This window comes from Salvelinus fontinalis, unplaced genomic scaffold (assembly GCF_029448725.1).
Source record: "Salvelinus fontinalis isolate EN_2023a unplaced genomic scaffold, ASM2944872v1 scaffold_0228, whole genome shotgun sequence".
NCBI classification, from domain to species: Eukaryota; Metazoa; Chordata; class Actinopteri; order Salmoniformes; family Salmonidae; genus Salvelinus; species Salvelinus fontinalis.
In genome coordinates this window covers 172,589-189,350 of record NW_026600437.1, presented here as the reverse complement: position 1 = coordinate 189,350, position 16,762 = coordinate 172,589, and the positions used below count along the sequence as shown (strand labels likewise).

The 16,762-nt window shown below is 43.5% G+C and overlaps 1 protein-coding gene across 1 annotated transcript in view; it reads left to right on the top strand.

The window, feature by feature from the left end:
- Window positions 1-15,919, top strand: part of LOC129844775 (voltage-dependent calcium channel subunit alpha-2/delta-1-like) — an 82,345-nt gene extending 66,426 nt beyond the window's left edge. Inside the window, exons 4-6 of the mRNA XM_055912881.1 lie at window positions 10,278-10,337; window positions 14,879-14,914; window positions 15,671-15,919. Coding sequence (XP_055768856.1) covers window positions 10,278-10,337; window positions 14,879-14,914; window positions 15,671-15,904 — 330 coding nt within the window. The 3' untranslated portion in view covers window positions 15,905-15,919. The remainder of the gene's footprint in view (window positions 1-10,277; window positions 10,338-14,878; window positions 14,915-15,670) is intronic.
- The last annotated feature ends 843 nt before the right edge of the window (window positions 15,920-16,762 follow it).

Sequence of the window (16,762 nt, the reverse complement as noted above, 5' to 3'; positions counted from 1 at the left end):
TGAGGTGCAGATGGAGAACAGGTGAAGGAGAGTCACATGCCAAAGCACCTGCTGACCTTTGACCCCTGACCCAATTTGACCCCTAGTGGAGGATTCCACTAATGAACGTGTGTGTGTGTGCATGTGTGCGTATGAGTGCACACATACACTACCATTCAAAAGTTTGGGGCCACTTAGAAATGTCCTTGTTTTCCATGAAAACATATATGAGATCAGTTACAAAATGAATAGGAAATATGGTCAAGACGTTGACAAGGTTATAAATAAGGATTTGTTTGTGGAAATAATAACTGTGTCCTTCAAACTTTGCTTTCGTCAAAGAATCCTCCATTTGCAATTACATCCTTGCAGACCTTTGGCATTCTAGTTGTCAATTTGGTGAGGTAATCTGAGGAGATTTCATCCCATGCTTCCTGAAGCACCTCCCACAAATTGGATTGGCTTGATAGCTCAATAGGGTTGAGATCCGGTGATGCTGGCCACTCAATTATAGACAAAATACCAGCTGACTGCTTCTTCCCTAGTTTTTGCATAGTTTGGAGCTGTGCTTTGGGTCATTGTCCTGTTGTAGGATACAGGGTATGGCATGGTGTTGCAAAATGGAGTGATAGCCTTCCTTCTTCAAGATCCATTTTACCCTGTACAAATCTCCCACTTTACCACCACTAAAGCACCCCCAGACCATCACATTGCCTCCACCATGCTTGAAAGATGGCGTCAATCACTCCTCCAGCATCTTTTCTATTTTTCTGCGTCTCACGAATGTTCTTCTTTGTGTTCCAAACACCTCAAACTTAGATTTGTCTGTCCATAACACCTTTTTTCCAATCTTCCTCTGTCCAGTTTCTGTGTTCTTTTGTCCATCTTAATATTTTATTTTTATTGGCCAGTCCTGAGATATGGCTTTTTCTTTGCAACTCTGCCTAGAAGGCCATATTTTTTTTCTCCCTTTTTTCGTGGTATCCAATTGTTTGTAGTTACTGTCTTGTCTCATCGCTACAACTCCCGTACGGGCTCGGGAGAGACGAAGGTCGAGAGCCATGCGTCCTCCGAAACACAACCCAACCAAGCCGCACTGCTTCTTAACACAGCGCGCCTCCAACCCGGAAGCCAGCCGCACCAATGTGTCGGAGGAAACACCGTCGGAGGAAACACGCGCCCGACCCGCCACAGGAGTCGCTAGAGCGCGATGAGACAAGGATATCCCTACCGGCCAAACCCTCCCTAACCCGGACGACGCTAGGCCAATTGTGCGTCGCCCCATGGACCTCCCGGTCACGACCGGCTGCGACAGAGCCTGGGCTCGAACCCAGAGTCTCTGGTGGCACAGCTAGCACTGCGCTACAGTGCCGTAGACCACTGCACCACCACCCGGGAGGCCCCCACCACTTTATTTTAAGAATGTGAAATGTCAGAATAATAGTAGAGAGAGTGATTTATTTCAGCTTTTATTTCTTTCATCACATTCCAAGTGGGTCAGAAGTTTACATACACTCAATTAGTATTTGGTAGCATTTCGGGTTTCGGGTAGCCCTCCACAAGCTTCCCACAATAAGTTGGGTGAATTTTGGCCCATTCCTCCTGACAGAGCTGGTGTAACTGAGTCAGGTTTGTAGGCCTCCTTGCTCGCACACACTTTTTGAGTTCTGCCCACAAATTTTCTATAGGATTGAGGTCAGGGCTTTGTGATGGCCACTCAAATACCTTGACTTTGATGTCTTTAAGCCATTTTGCCACAACTTTGGAAGTATGCCTGGGGTCATTGTCCATTTGGAAGACCCATTTGGAAGACCCTTTAACTTCCTGACTGATGTCTTGAGATGTTGCTTCAATATATCCACATTATTTTCCTACGTCATGATGCCATCTATTTTGTGAAGTGCACCAGACCCTCCTGGAGCAAAGCACCGCCACAACATGATGCTGCCACCCCCTTGCTTCACGGTTGGGATGGTGTTCTTCGGCTTGCAAGCCTCACCCTTTTTCCTCCAAACATAACAATGGTCATTATGGCCAAACAGTTCTATTTTTGTTTCATCAGACCAGAGGACATTTCTCCAAAAAGTACGATATTTGTCCCCATGTGCAGTTGCAAACCGTAATCTGGCTTTTTTATGGTGGTTTTGGAGCAGTGGCTTCTTCCTTGCTGAGCGGCCTTTCAGGTTATGTCGATATAGGACTCGTTTTACTGTGGATATAGATAACGTTGTACCTGTTACCTCCAGCATCTTCACAAGGTCCTTTGCTGTTGTTCTGGGATTGATTTGCACCTTTCGCACCAAAGTATGTTCATCTCTAGGAGACAGGCGTCTCCTTCCTGAGCGGTATGACGGCTGTGTGGTCCCATGGTGTTTATACTTGCGTACTATTGTTTGTATAAATGAACGTGGTACCTTCAGGTGTTTGGAAATTGCTCCCAAGGATGAACCAGACTTGTGTAGGTCTACAATTTGTTTTCTGAGGTCTTGGCTGAAATTTCTTTTGATTTTCCATGATGTCAAGCAAAGAGGCACTGAGTTTGAAGGTAGGCCTTGAAATACATCCACAGGTACACCTCCAATTGACTCGAATGATGTCAATTATCTTATCAGAAGCTTCTAAAGCCATGACATCATTTTCAGGGATTTTCCAAGCTGTTTAAAGGCACAGTCAACTTAGTGTATGCAAACTTCTGACCAACTGGAATTGTGATACAATGAATTAGAAGTGAAATAATCTGTCTGTAAACAATTGTTGGAAAAATGACTTGTGTCATGCACAAAGTAGATGTCCTAACTGACTTAAAAAAAAAAAAAATTGTGGAGTGGTTGAAAAACGAGATTTAATGACTACAACCTAAGTGTATGTAAACTTCCGACTTCAACTGTGTATATATATATAAAATCCCACCAAATTAATACACTAGGCCTTTATTAATCCTGTATGAGTGGAGAAAAATACTCGCCAGCAGAGTGGAGAATAATTCTCCACAGCATGGAATGTGAGTGTGTGTGTAGAGTCTAGTGAGTGTGCATAGAGCCAGTACAAGAGAGTCAGTGAAAAAATAGCAATCTATGTGTATATATACTGAACAAAAATCTAAACGTGACATGCACAATTTCACTGACTTACAGTTCATACAGGAAATCAATCAATTGAAATAAATTAGGCCCTAATCTATGGATTTCACATGGCTGGGCAGGGGTGCAGACATGAATGGGCCTGGGAGGGCATAGGCCCACCCACTGGGGAGCCAAGCCCAGCCAATCAGAATGAGTTTTTCTCCACAATTGGGCTTTATTACAGACAGATATATTCCCGCAAGCCAGATGTGGAGGTCCTGGGCTGACGTGGTTACACATGGTCTGCGGTTGTGATGCAAGTTGGACGCATCTTATGGTAGAGAAATTAACATTCAGGTATCTGGCATCAGCTCTGGTGGACATTCCTGCAGTCAGCAGGCCAATTGCACACTTCCTTAAAACTTGAGACATCTGTGGCACAAAATTGCACATTTTAGAGTGTCTTTTTATTGTCCCCAGCACAAAGTGCACCTGTGTAATGATCATGCTGTTTAATCAGCTTCTCGATATGCCACACATGTCAGGTGGGTGGATTATTTTGGCAAAGGAGAAATGCTCACTAACAGGGATTTAAACAAATTTGGGCACAAAATCTGAGAGAAATAAGTTTTTTGCGCGAATGGAAAATGTCTAGGATCTTTTATTTCAGCTTCTGAAACATGGGACCAACACTTTTCATGTTGTGTTTATATTTTAGTTCAGTATATTCTAATTGTTTATATTTTAGTTCAGTGTATTCTAATTGTTTATATTTTAGTTCAGTGTATTCTAATTGTTTATATTTTAGTTCAGTATATTCTAATTGTTTATATTTTAGTTCAGTATATTCTAATTGTTTATATTTTAGTTCAGTATATTCTAATTGTTTATATTTTAGTTCAGTATATTCTAATTGTTTATATTTTAGTTCAGTATATTCTAATTGTTTATATTTTAGTTCAGTATATTCTAATTGTTTATATTTTAGTTCAGTGTATTCTAATTGTTTATATTTTAGTTCAGTATATTCTAATTGTTTATATTTTAGTTCAGTATATTCTAATTGTTTATATTTTAGTTCAGTATATTCTAATTGTTTATATTTTAGTTCAGTGTATTCTAATTGTTTATATTTTAGTTCAGTGTGTTCTAATTGACTGATTTTCCTTCTATGAACTGTAACTGAATAAAATCTTTGAAATTTTTGCATGTTGCGTTTATTTTTTTGCTCAGCACATTTGATTGTTCCACTGATCATCATCTCTTCTCTTTGATCATGCATCAAGTATGAATTGAAACAATGATCATATTTTGGGGCAAAGCTTCCTTACTGATCCCCTCTTTATTCTTTATTCTCCTCTCTCTCACTAAACATTAACATATCCTATACCACCCCCCCCCCCCTCTCTCTCTTGCTCCCTCTCTCTCCGTCTGTCTCCTTTCCCTGATTGAGGAATGTATCTCAAATCCTCCTCAGCGCTAAAGACTGAGAAACAACTTCCTCTCCGTGTTTACATGCTTCTCCTGTCTAAATAATGGATGAAGGGATGGATATGAGCGCTAAACGTGGGGAAACTAGTAGTCTGGATGTACTGTCTCAGAGGAGGGGAGAGGCTGGAGAGGCAGAGAGGGGGACACAAAGAAAGATATATCCCATGGGATTTATGTGTTCAAATTCACTTCAGATCTCATCAACATAGATATTTTTCAGATAATTAGTTAAGTCTGTTTCCTCAATTGAATTCAGAACTGATTGAATTGATCCAAATATTGCTCCAATATTTATTTGGCACACATAGGAGATTCACCCCAGATCCATAATCTAATCAAATATGGATTGGATACAGACATAGTTGTCAGGTCGACTTGTTTGGAGGGATGCTGAATCTTCAGAGCTCCTGTGTGAGAGTTGTAAATAATTTACCAGCCTGAATTTAAACTGTGGCTCAAAGCATTTAGTCCTCATTCAGAATTCAAGCGCTTTGCTAGAGCGTTTAACAAAGTCTGAATTTATTTAACAACGTAACCCAAGGGGATGTGATCATGCTGTGGATGACTGACCTTTTGAGTGTGTTTTGTTGGTACAGTTTTGTTGGCATGTGTGTTAATCCTCACCAACACGGTCCATTCTTCCTGTCACACACACACACACACACACCACACACACACACACACACACACACACACACCTGAATGAAGTCTCAAGTTTTTGTCCTCACAGCATCAGCAACTAGGACACACACCTAAAGCATGTTTCACATTTTCCTCTCATTGCATATCATATAGTACATCCACATGACACAATAAAATTAATCTCTTCCCCCTTGCCACTCAGAATACGGGGTCCAGCCTGCCTGACAACCGTCGCTGAGATCCTCAGATAACAAGGCAGATACTTTGTTAAACAGAAAACCCAAACCCATGGCAGCAGATCCACAAGGTCTGCCATTAGAGGTGGCTGTATAGTTCCCTTAATGAAAAGCACCTTTAGTCCATCTGCTTTCTCTGTGAGAGCTTCCCATGTCTGGACACACTGCCATCAGACACAGAACTGCACCACCTATCACACCTTCACACACAAACATAGACATGGCTAAAGGTCAATCAGACATAATCCCTAGCTGTATATTGTCACTTTCCATGTTGTCTGTAGCTTGTGAGGTGTGGAAACACTGTTGGTTTATATATTTTGTTTTGTTGCTTTTTGTGTGATGTTGCTTGTTCTATGTTGCTCTGCATGTGCTCACTACTCATTGTTTGTCTGTATTGTAATTATTTAAATAACCTACCCAGGGACTGCGGTTGAAAATTAGCCGGCTGGCTAAATCAGCACTCTTATTGAAACGTTGATTAATATGCTCTGTCCCTGTAAAAATAAACAAATAAACTCAAACTATGGACATCGCCATGGCAACCACATCAAACGTGTGCGCACAAGTCTCAAGTCACTCAGTATAATTAGCTGTCTGAAAAGACACCACTGTAACGGATTTCATTATCAAAACTTTGCATAAACATTGCAACACACCAGTTCATTAGGAAGAAACAGAGAGAGAAGGAGCTAAGCTCCAAATACAATTGTCTTTCATTCTGCATGAGAGGCGAACGTTGATCGGGTGTTGGCTCTTCAGGAAGGATCAGAGAGAGGTTTGAATGTGTCTGCACTGAGAGAAATGAGTGTCACAGTTATCACAGTAGGTTTTCCACTGATATATGTACAGTGAGGAACTCACCATGAGAGATCACGTTATGTGTTGTCAGATCTGCCCCATAATTGTCAGCCCAATAGGATTCAAACAGTTTAATTCAGACTCTTAGAGGTGCTTCCACAATAATGTGATTTGTACCACATTCAAGTTAAATGATTGGATTCTTCACACATCACACTAATCCCATTCCATTCCCTTTTCAAGCTTTTTAAAAAATGATATGAAAACAAGCTTTGCTTTTATACTTACAAGACCATCATGCTTGATTGAGTGAGCTGTTTTGTCCTGCAGTAATGTGGTGCCTGCCTGTATTTCCTTAAACCTTTATTTTAGTAAGACATATTACTTTCATTGGTCAGTAGGTGTCCAACATAACAACAGGTGGTTGTGTGTTGGACACAGTCCCTCATATATAGAGGTCTATAGAGCCTGTTTCCAATCCTGATCTATATAACCGTTAGCTTAGCTGTGTAATATTGACAAGCTCAGAAACACTTGTTTTGCAAACATGGTCCTGTTTTATCAATGAGCAGCAGTCCAATTCCTGTACCTTTTGCAGAATATCAGTCTGTCCCTGATGTTTTTCCTGGAGAGAAGTGGCTTCTTTGCTGCCCTTCTTAGCACCAGGCCATCCTCAAAAGCCTTTCCCTCACTGTGCGTGCAGATGCACTCACACCTGCCTGCTGCCCTGAGCAAGCTCTGTACTGGTGGTGCCCCGATCCCGCAGCTGAATCAACTTTTGGAGACGGTCCTGGCGCTTGCTGGACTTCCTTGGGCGCCTTGAAGCCTTCTTCACAACAACTGAACCGCTCTCCTTGAAGTTCCTGATGATCCGATAAATGGTTGATTTAGGTGCAATCTTACTGGCAGCAATATCCTTGCCTGTGAAGCCCTTTTTGCGCAAAGCAATGATGACGGCACGTGTTTCCTTGCAGGTAACCATGGTTGACAAAGGAAGAACAATGATTCCAAGCACCACCCTTCTTTTGAAGCTTCCAGTCTGTTAGTCGAACTCAATCAGCATGACAGAGTGATCTCCAGCCTTGTCCTCATCAACACTCACACCTGTGTTAACGAGAGAATCACTGACATGATGTCAGCTGGTCCTTTTGTGGTAGGGCTGAAATGCAGTGGAAATGTTTTTTGTGGATTCAGTTCATTTGCATGGCAAAGAGGGACTTTGCAATTAATTGCAATTCATCTGATCACTCTTCATAACGTTCTGGAGTATATGCACATTGCCATCATACAAACTGAGGCAGCAGACTTTGTGAAAATTCATATTTGTATCATTCTCAAAATCTTTGGCCACGACTGTACACTGCGCACCTCCTCCAGGACTGCGGCGCAGAGACGCAAGAGAGTGAACTTCACTGAGTACGCCCCATTAGTTTGCACGAAATAGATTTAAAAAAAAATCTGTGATCGAATCAGCATCATATCAAACCCTTTTCGATGCAACAAACCAAAACATATCTAACTTTGCAAGATTGAGCCTGTGATTTTGTTGTAGCCAGAGCAGAACGGAATATAATTATATTGGTGGGGGTTGCCCACGAGCGGTCTTTCAATCACCGGTGAGTGTATGCGCTTTTCAGATCAGAGCAAAGCCGCACGTGTGCACATTTGTTGATATTCTTTGCTATTTAGCGAGTTATTAGCCCAGTTATAGATCATTATAGGTCAGCAATGTGAAGTTACTGCTTCATACAAGAGCACAACATGTGTAGGCTATATTTTAAGCTCGGGTAAAAAGTGTATGTCTTAAAGGGGTAGTGTTGTATTCTGAGACAGGCTTGAATATGCAAATAACCCAATAGGCAGAGGGGTAGCCTACATCGACTAATTCTCCATATGGAAATAATAGTTAATTTAATTCATATAAAATGGTTTCTTGCATCATACAACACAAAACAATGCAATTTACAGTCACATATTTGGCCCATGGTGTTAGAGACCAAGTAAAACATCATGAATTAATGGCAAGTCCTTCATAATGTTTTTGGTTTTGTTGGTAGGACTACATTATGCTCAAATAGCCACAATAGCCTATTGGCTAATGTCTAAAACTGTAAGGGAACAGCCTCAGTGTTCACTGTAAACGTGTGCCGGAAGTTGCACAAAATCCCTTTATACTCCATCGCTGTCAGTACACTGTTCATTTTTGTCCATCAATTAGTCTTAGCTTTGATAGGTTCAGCAGGCCCACAAAGCTACAAGAAGCCCAGGGGAAGATGCAAGCCAATAACGCTAGCAGCGCTAAACACATTAGCTTTAGTGTTAGCCGCCTCAATGTATTCAGCGACGGACAGAAAAAAGAAGGTGCTTGCAAAGCACTCTGGCAGGCTTTTTAATTATGCACTTGTGATAGCATCACATCATCTCCTCCACACAATGATAACACAGCCCTCTCATTGTAGCCAAATGGGAAGACTTAGCGTGTGGTAGCATCATGCAGTTCACCCAGCCTGCAGCGATAGCGTGGCAAAGAAAGACCGCATAAGTTCAGTGCATTTGTCTTTGGGATGCCAGGATCCAGGTCGTGTGGTTTTCTGAGCCAAAGAAAAGGGGACACTTGGCCTGCAGATCCGAGTTCTGATAGATACAGCACTTAAACACAAACTGCCATTGTGAAGATTGTAAGATCACTGCACCTTGTGATTCGTCCTCAAAGGAAGCTCATTGTTTTGTTTTTCTTTATTTGATTTTCTTGTTACTATCTCATCTCACTAACCCCCCACTTCGCCTTTATTCAATTAATTTCACTTCTAACATTTATGGGTGAGGTTAATAACTCCCTTTCTGCAGTACTAGTAGCTAGTGACTGGAATTAGATTCCATATTTCCCCAGGGGAAAGGAGTGTTACAGTGTGTTTCTAGACCAGTTTGAGATGAAAAGATGATCCTCATTAGAAACCCATTAACCTAGTCATTAGTGCCAGATCTGGGCCAACATGGAGTGGGGGGGGGGATCTAATTTGAGCACAATGACGTCTTATACTGTGACACCCCCAGCCTCGTTTCACACCTGGGGGTGTTGAGTGAAAATGTGTTTGTTTAGATTTTCAGTCTAAAATAACTTCCTGTGTTGACAGCCTTACTAGTGGTTGTAGAAGTAGAGCCAAATGTATGAATTAGCCATAAGGTGAGCCAGTTGTTTGAATTATCCATGATAAGGTGAGCCAGTTGTTTGAATTATCCATGATAAGGTGAGCCAGTTGTTTGGATTAGCCATGATAAGGTGAGCCAGTTGTTTGAATTATCCATGATAAGGTGAGCCAGTTGTTTGAATTATCCATGATAAGGTGAGTCAGTTGTTTGAATTAGCCATGATAAGGTGAGCCAGTTGTTTGAATTAGAAATGATAAGGTGAGCCAGTTGTTTGAATTAGCCATGATAAGGTGAGCCCGTTGTTTGAATTAGCCATGATAAGGTGAGCCAGTTGTTTGAATTAGCCATGATAAGGTGAGCCAGTTGTTTGAATTAGCCATGATAAGGTGAGCCAGTTGTTTGAATTAGCCATGATAAGGTGAGCCAGTTGTTTGAATTAGCCATGATAAGGTGAGTCAGTTGTTTGAATTAGCCATGATAAGGTGAGCCAGTTGTTTGAATTATCCATGATAAGGTGAGCCAGTTGTTTGAATTAGCCATGATAAGGTGAGCCAGTTGTTTGAATTAGCCATGATAAGGTGAGCCAGTGTTTTGAATTAGCCATGATAAGGTGAGCTGAGGTGTGTAATGTACTCTCAGTATATGTTGTGTACGGTGGAGGAGTATGGTGGCTTTCATGCTCTTAACACTTTCATATCCGTGATCAATGTTAATGAACATTTGAACCTTTCTTTCTTTCTTTCTTTCTTTCTTTCTTTCTTTCTTTCTTTCTTTCTTTCTTTCTTTCTTTCTTTCTTTCTTTCTTTCTTTCTCTCTCTCTCTCTCTCTCTGCTTGCCACAAGCACCATGTCAACTCCTTAATTGAAAGGAAATGTGTGTTAAAATTCCAACTCTATTTCTCTGTTTTTTTGTCCAGACACTGGCATCCGCTGCAGAGGATTTTCAGATGTGGCATCGGTGGAAAAATGATCCTGAGGTGAGTGAATGGTTGTGTAGATCAACATTATTAATATCCTCATTATTTCTGGATGCATTACCTATAGAAGCCTTGAACTCTATAAGAAGAGATTGATTTCATTCACGATCATATATGATTGTTGTAATTGCCAGCAGCTTACCCCCCTGCATCCCACTGCTGGCTTGCCTCTGAGGCTAAGCAGGGTTGGTCCTGGTCAGTTCCTGGGTGGGAGACCAGATTCTGCTGAAGGTGGTGCTGGAGGGCCAGTAGAATGCATTCTTTCCTCGGGTCTAAAAACCAAATCCCAATGCCCCAGGGCCAGTGATTGGGGATATTGCCCTGTGTAGCGTGCCTTCTTTCGGATGGGACATTAAACGGGTGTCCTGACTCTCTGTGGTCACTTATTGTAAGAGTAGGGGTGTTAACCTGGCTAAATTCTCAATCTGGCCCTCATACCATCATGGCCACCCAATCATCCCTATCTTCCAATTGGCTCATTCACCCCCATCTCCCCCTGTAACTATTCCCCAGGTTGTTGCTGTAAATGAGAATGCGTTCTCAGTCAACTTACCTGGTAAAAGAAAAACATTGGATGATAATTTTTGTATAAAATCTCATTAGATTGACAATAGAGTTTTAATAGCGTTCAATTAAGTAGAATTCAATTACATTGCATTGGGACACATTCAGAGCCATGCACACACTGGGTCTTACTCTCTCAAATTCCCATTAAGCCTTCATTAAGTGCATTCGGAAAGTATTCAGACCCCTTCCCTTTTTCCACATTCCACATTAGACTTATTCTAAAATGGATTAAATACATGTTTTTTGTCATCAATCTACACACAAGACCCCATAATGACAAAGTGAAAACAGGTTTTTAGAAATGTTTGCAAATGTATTAAAAATAAAAAACATAAATACCTTATTTACATAAGTGTTCAGACCTTTTGCTATGAGACTCGAAATTGAGCTCAGGTGCATCCTGTTAACATTGATCATCCTTGAGATGTTTCTACAACTTAATTGGAGTCCATCTGTGGTAAATTCAATTGATTGGACATGATCTGGACAGGCACACACCTGTCTATATAAGGTCCCACAGTTGACAGTACATGTCAGAGCAAAAACCAAGCCATGAGGTCAAAGGAATTGTCCGTAGAGCTCCGAGACAGGATTGTGTCGATGCACAGATCTGGAGAAGGGTACCAAAACATTTCCACAGCATTGGAGGTCCCCAAGAACACAAAGGTCTCCATCATTCTTAAATGGAAGAAGTTTGGAACCACCAAGACTCTTCCTAGAGCTGACCACCCGGCAAAACTGAGCAATCTAGGGAGAAGGGCCTTGGTCAGGGAGGTGACCAAGAATCTGAGGGTCACTCTGACAGAGCTCCAGAGTTCTTCTGTGGAGATGGGAGAACCTTCCAGAAGGACAACCATCTCTGCAGCACTCCACCAATCAGGGTTTTATGGTAGAGTGGCCCGACGGAAGCCACTCCTCAGTAAAAGCCACATGATAGCCCGCGTGGAGTTTGCCAAAAGGCACCTAAAGGACTCGCAGATGATGAGAAACAACATTATCTGGTCTGATGAAACCATGATTAAACTCTTTGGCCTGAATGCCAAGGGTCACATCTGGAGGAAACCTGCCACCATCCCTACGTTGAAGCATGGTGGTGGCAGCATCATGCTGTGGGGATGTTTTTCAGCGGCAGGGACTGGGAGACTAGTCAGGATCGAGGGAAAGATGAACGGAGCAAAGTACAGAGAGATCCTTGATGAAAACCTGCTCCAGAGCACTCAGGATCTCAGACTTGGACAAAGGTTCACCTTCCAACAGGACAACTGGCAGTGCACCTCCTTGCACTAAGGCGGAGGTTGCCCTCCTACGGCCTCCTCCACGTCTCCTGATGTACTGGCCTGTCTCCTGGTAGCGCCTGCATGCTCTGGACACTACGCTGACAGACACAGAAAACCTTTTTGCCACAGTTCGCATTGATGTGCCATCCTGGATGAACTGCACTACCTGAGCCACTTGTGTGGGTTGTAGACTCCGTCTCATGCTACCACTAGAGTGAGAGCACCGCCAGCATTCAAAAGTGACCAAAACATCAGCCAGGAAGCATAGGAACTGAGAAGTGGTCTGTGGTCACCACCTGCAGAATCACTCCTGTTTTGGGGGGTGTCTTGCTAATTGCCTATAATTTCCACCTTTTGTCTATTCCATTTGCACAACAGCAAGTGAAATTTATTGTCAATCAGTGTTGCTTCCTAAGTGGACAGTTTGATTTCACAGAAGTGTGATTGACTTGGAGTTACATTGTGTTGTTTAAGTGTTCCCTTTATTTTTTTGAGCAGTGTATATATATTTTTTTTACTGCCTCTATGTGGGAGAACTCCATTGCCTCCCATTAGCTTGAAACTAACCTGGACCGTGTCATTATAACCGCCTCCAATTCTCCTTTTAATGTCTCTTCTCCATTAAAAGTGAATCGTGTCTGATTCCTACATGCTCACGGGAAGTGTGTGTGTGCTCCATCTGTGCACATGCGTGTGTATGGGACAAAGTAGAAACGTGTGGGGAACAAAGTAGTATCTGCTTCATCCTGCTTTATGCTGCCGTGGTCTACTTCTTTGAGGCTTGGGATGTGTGACTGGATGGAGATGCTTGGCTAGCTTGGATAATTATCCCTTGGCGAAGAGTCATTAGTGTGAGAGTCCAGCGTTTTCTGTAACTAACGAGCAAATATTAGCGCACATGTTAGTCTTGGCCAATTAAGCCTGCACCGATGAAAGGACTCGGAGGTTGGCTTTTTCAGATTGTTTATGTTGAGCTAGCTAATTGATCCCAAGTGTGTGTGTGTCAACCAGGCAACGACAAACGAGGCTGAATGTAGTTTTCTCTATTCATTTTAGTTTCTTTAACCACTGGCTTTCTCAGGCAATGTTGCGTGTCTTGAGGAGTGTCTTGGCTCCATGTGGCTCTTGCACGCGCTCAGTGAAAGTGTTAGGAGGAGTGCTCCGTCGTCCAGTCTGTCAGACAGCTGTGGTGTGACTACAGTCCGTTCCTCATCCCCCTCCTCACTCCTTCTCAATCCGTCCGGCCAACATCGCGGTTACAGCGTAGTCCTCCGTGAACCGGCCCATGTCCTTGCTGCACCCGTGGGTGCGTGTGTGTGTACGTGCGTGTGTGTGTGTATGTGTATTTGTGTACACAATCTGGTGTAGGAGATCAAATAATCCTGCACACACACCTCATTTCTGTATGAAAGCCCAGAAGACGTCCTCCCTCCCTCAGGAGTTACATCACTTAAAAACATTTACCCCAGAACTCATTCACATCCACACACACACACACACACACACACACACACACACACACACACACACACACACACACACACACACACACACACACACACACACACACACCTAAGGAGGTGGGGAGTGTAGCCACAGTGCTTCAAAGCTAACATGAAGAGACCTCCTCATGATGGCTGTCAGGCCATCTTAATGTTGTGGAGCGACACACTAAGGTCACACTGTTTCACCCCTCAGGGATCTGAGTATATGAGAGATACAGTAGAAACTAAGATAGACAGACAGAGTGTGTGTATATGTGTGTGAGCTTGTGTGTAAGCTCTGCAAGGACTGCAGCCTGTCTCTCAGGAGGTGAGCAGATGCTGGAGCACCGCTGTCAGAACTGTCTATCGCTAACACCTAGCTCATCGCTAATGGCCTGGCGCTAACTATCGAGCCTCACACCACCAGCAGATCACAGGTGGGGGAACCGGCCTGTGTTTTATGTAGCGTTAGCCCCATGTTGCAGCGCCGGGGGTGGCAGGCAGGTGGTGCTAACCAGTGAACCGGCTCCATGTCCCCAAGGCGTCCATCTGTCAGCTAGGCTGGATAGGCTAGCTCGTTAGCGCCTGGCTTGCTCGTGCTCTGACAGGAAGCTCGTACAGCGGATGAAAGAGAGAGTTGGTTACAACACTACTGATGCTTTTGTGTCAAGCACACACACACACACACACACACACTGTATTAGGGGGGGAGTACACACACACACTGTATACACTGTATTAAGGGAGTACACACACACACACACACACACACACACACACACACACACACACACACACACACACACACACACACACACACACACACACACACACACACACACACACACACACTGTATTAGGGGAGAACACACACACACACACACACACACACACACACACACACACACACACACACATATACTGTATTAGGGGAGTACAGACACTCCTGCATGTGAGACACACACATAGACATACGCAGAGAGTGAAGAAGTGCTTGAATTCACAAAATAAGAAAAATAATACAACCACACTGGAGAATGGAAAACAACATGAAATAGGAACACAGTTTCCACACGACTCTAACACTGTCTGAAAACTTTACAATGCACATTGATTTAAACCCCTACCAAAGACCTGCTGTGTTTATAAATCTGTGTTTTTCACATCTTTCTATTTCTCTCTCTTTCTCTTCCCTCCCGCCCTTTCTCCATAGCCTGATGACATCCATTACTACTATGCCAAAGAAAACGTGAGTACATTTCTACTTTTACTTCCTCCATGTTTAACATGTGTTGTGAAGAGACTTGATCTGAGTCATATTGAGTCTGTATATTCAACAAAATCCCACCTCCACCCTCTGTCTTTGTAGCCGTGGTTACTAAACCTGTTGTAAAGCGTATTGATAGCCTTAAAGGATCCCCCACATCCCCCAGCTGTGGCCCAGGCTCTTGAGCCCTGAAAAGACACAAAAAAGTTGCTACAGTACGCTAGGGTTAATGTGTGTATTTGTTTGCATGTGCTTGTTCAAATGAGTGTGCATGCATGTTATGTCTAGTGTGTGTGTGTGTGTGTGTGCGTGTGAGGGATTATCTCAAGAACACGTATCTGTGCCTGTGATATCGTCTGCATCCCTTGGCCTCTGAAGTCATCTGTCTGATTTGATACTGGGGATCAGATAGTAATTCCACAGGGGGTGTGGTGATGGAACACATGCAGGCAGGCACACACCTCTCCTGAACAACTGATGTCATTCTGGCTTTGACGGGCCAAGACACAGGAGATCAGTACTGTCAGGCATCTGAATACACGCCAATATTATTCACAGCCACAGGAGATGGAGCAAGCGCCACACAGACACACGCATGTGTTATCATACAACGCACCATGATGCAAAGTGACAGACACACACAATACTTTGTATTCACCAAATCCATGCAGTATACTCTCCATTGACCTCCAATTTGCGTCAATAATATCTCATTCCTTTGGTCTTTTTCCCTTATAGCTGGACTCAAATGATACAGAGGTCAAGAAGCCAAACCGGCTTTATCCAGAGTTTAAGGAAGACGAGCAATTTAGACGCCTCATCTCCTACAACACCACAGCAGTCCACATACCCACGGACATATACGAGGGCTGTGAGTACACACACACACACACGCATTGTACAGTATTTATAGCATGTTTCCATGACATTTTGGTCAGTCAGTTTCTCAGAATGTGTGTAGTAGTCAGCTGATGGTCCGGCCAATGCTTGCAGTCTAAATTTAGCCCTGCCTAGCCCAGCCATTGGGCAGCAGACCTGGCCTCCGAGTCACCCCGGTCACCAGCTGCTCCTCGCTCTCCCACCCACAACCTCATGAGAGAATTACACAGAATCAATGAAACTGCCATGATTTTTTTTTTCTTGTGTGAAGCTTGTGTGGATACTTTCTGGGTCTTTCTCAGTCTTTCTGCGTCCATGTCTTTCTCTAGTCTTAATTTTGCTCCATCATGCTCTTCTTTAATGCTTGTCTGATCCACCCTCGGCTCGGTCTGTCACTCGTCTTACCACCCTCGGCTCGGTCTGTCACTCGTCTTACCACCCTCGGCTCGGTCTGTCACTCGTCTTACCACCCTCGGCTCGGTCTGTCACTCGTCTTACCACCCTCGGCTCGGTCTGTCACTCGTCTTACCACCCTCGGCTCGGTCTGTCACTCGTCTTACCGCCCTCGGCTCGGTCTGTCACTCGTCTTACCGCCCTCGGCTCGGTCTGTCACTCGTCTTACCGCCCTCGGCTCGGTCTGTCACTCGTCTTACCGCCCTCGGCTCTGTCTGTCACTCCTCTTATCGCCCTCGGCTCTGTCTGTCACTCCTCTTATCGCCCTCGGTTCTGTCTGTCACTCCTCTTATCGCCCTCGGCTCTGTCTGCCACTTTTTCTTTAACACTCACAATTTAACATATTATCTTTCATTGCTTGTCTGCCTCCTCTCACTCGTTCTCTCCTCTTTCTGCTTTAATTTCAATCTCTTTTACACTAGAACAGCTGGGCCTTGAGGGACCCCCCTTCAAGCTAATGAGCAGTCATTTTGACTACAACATTCTAACAGTGTAATT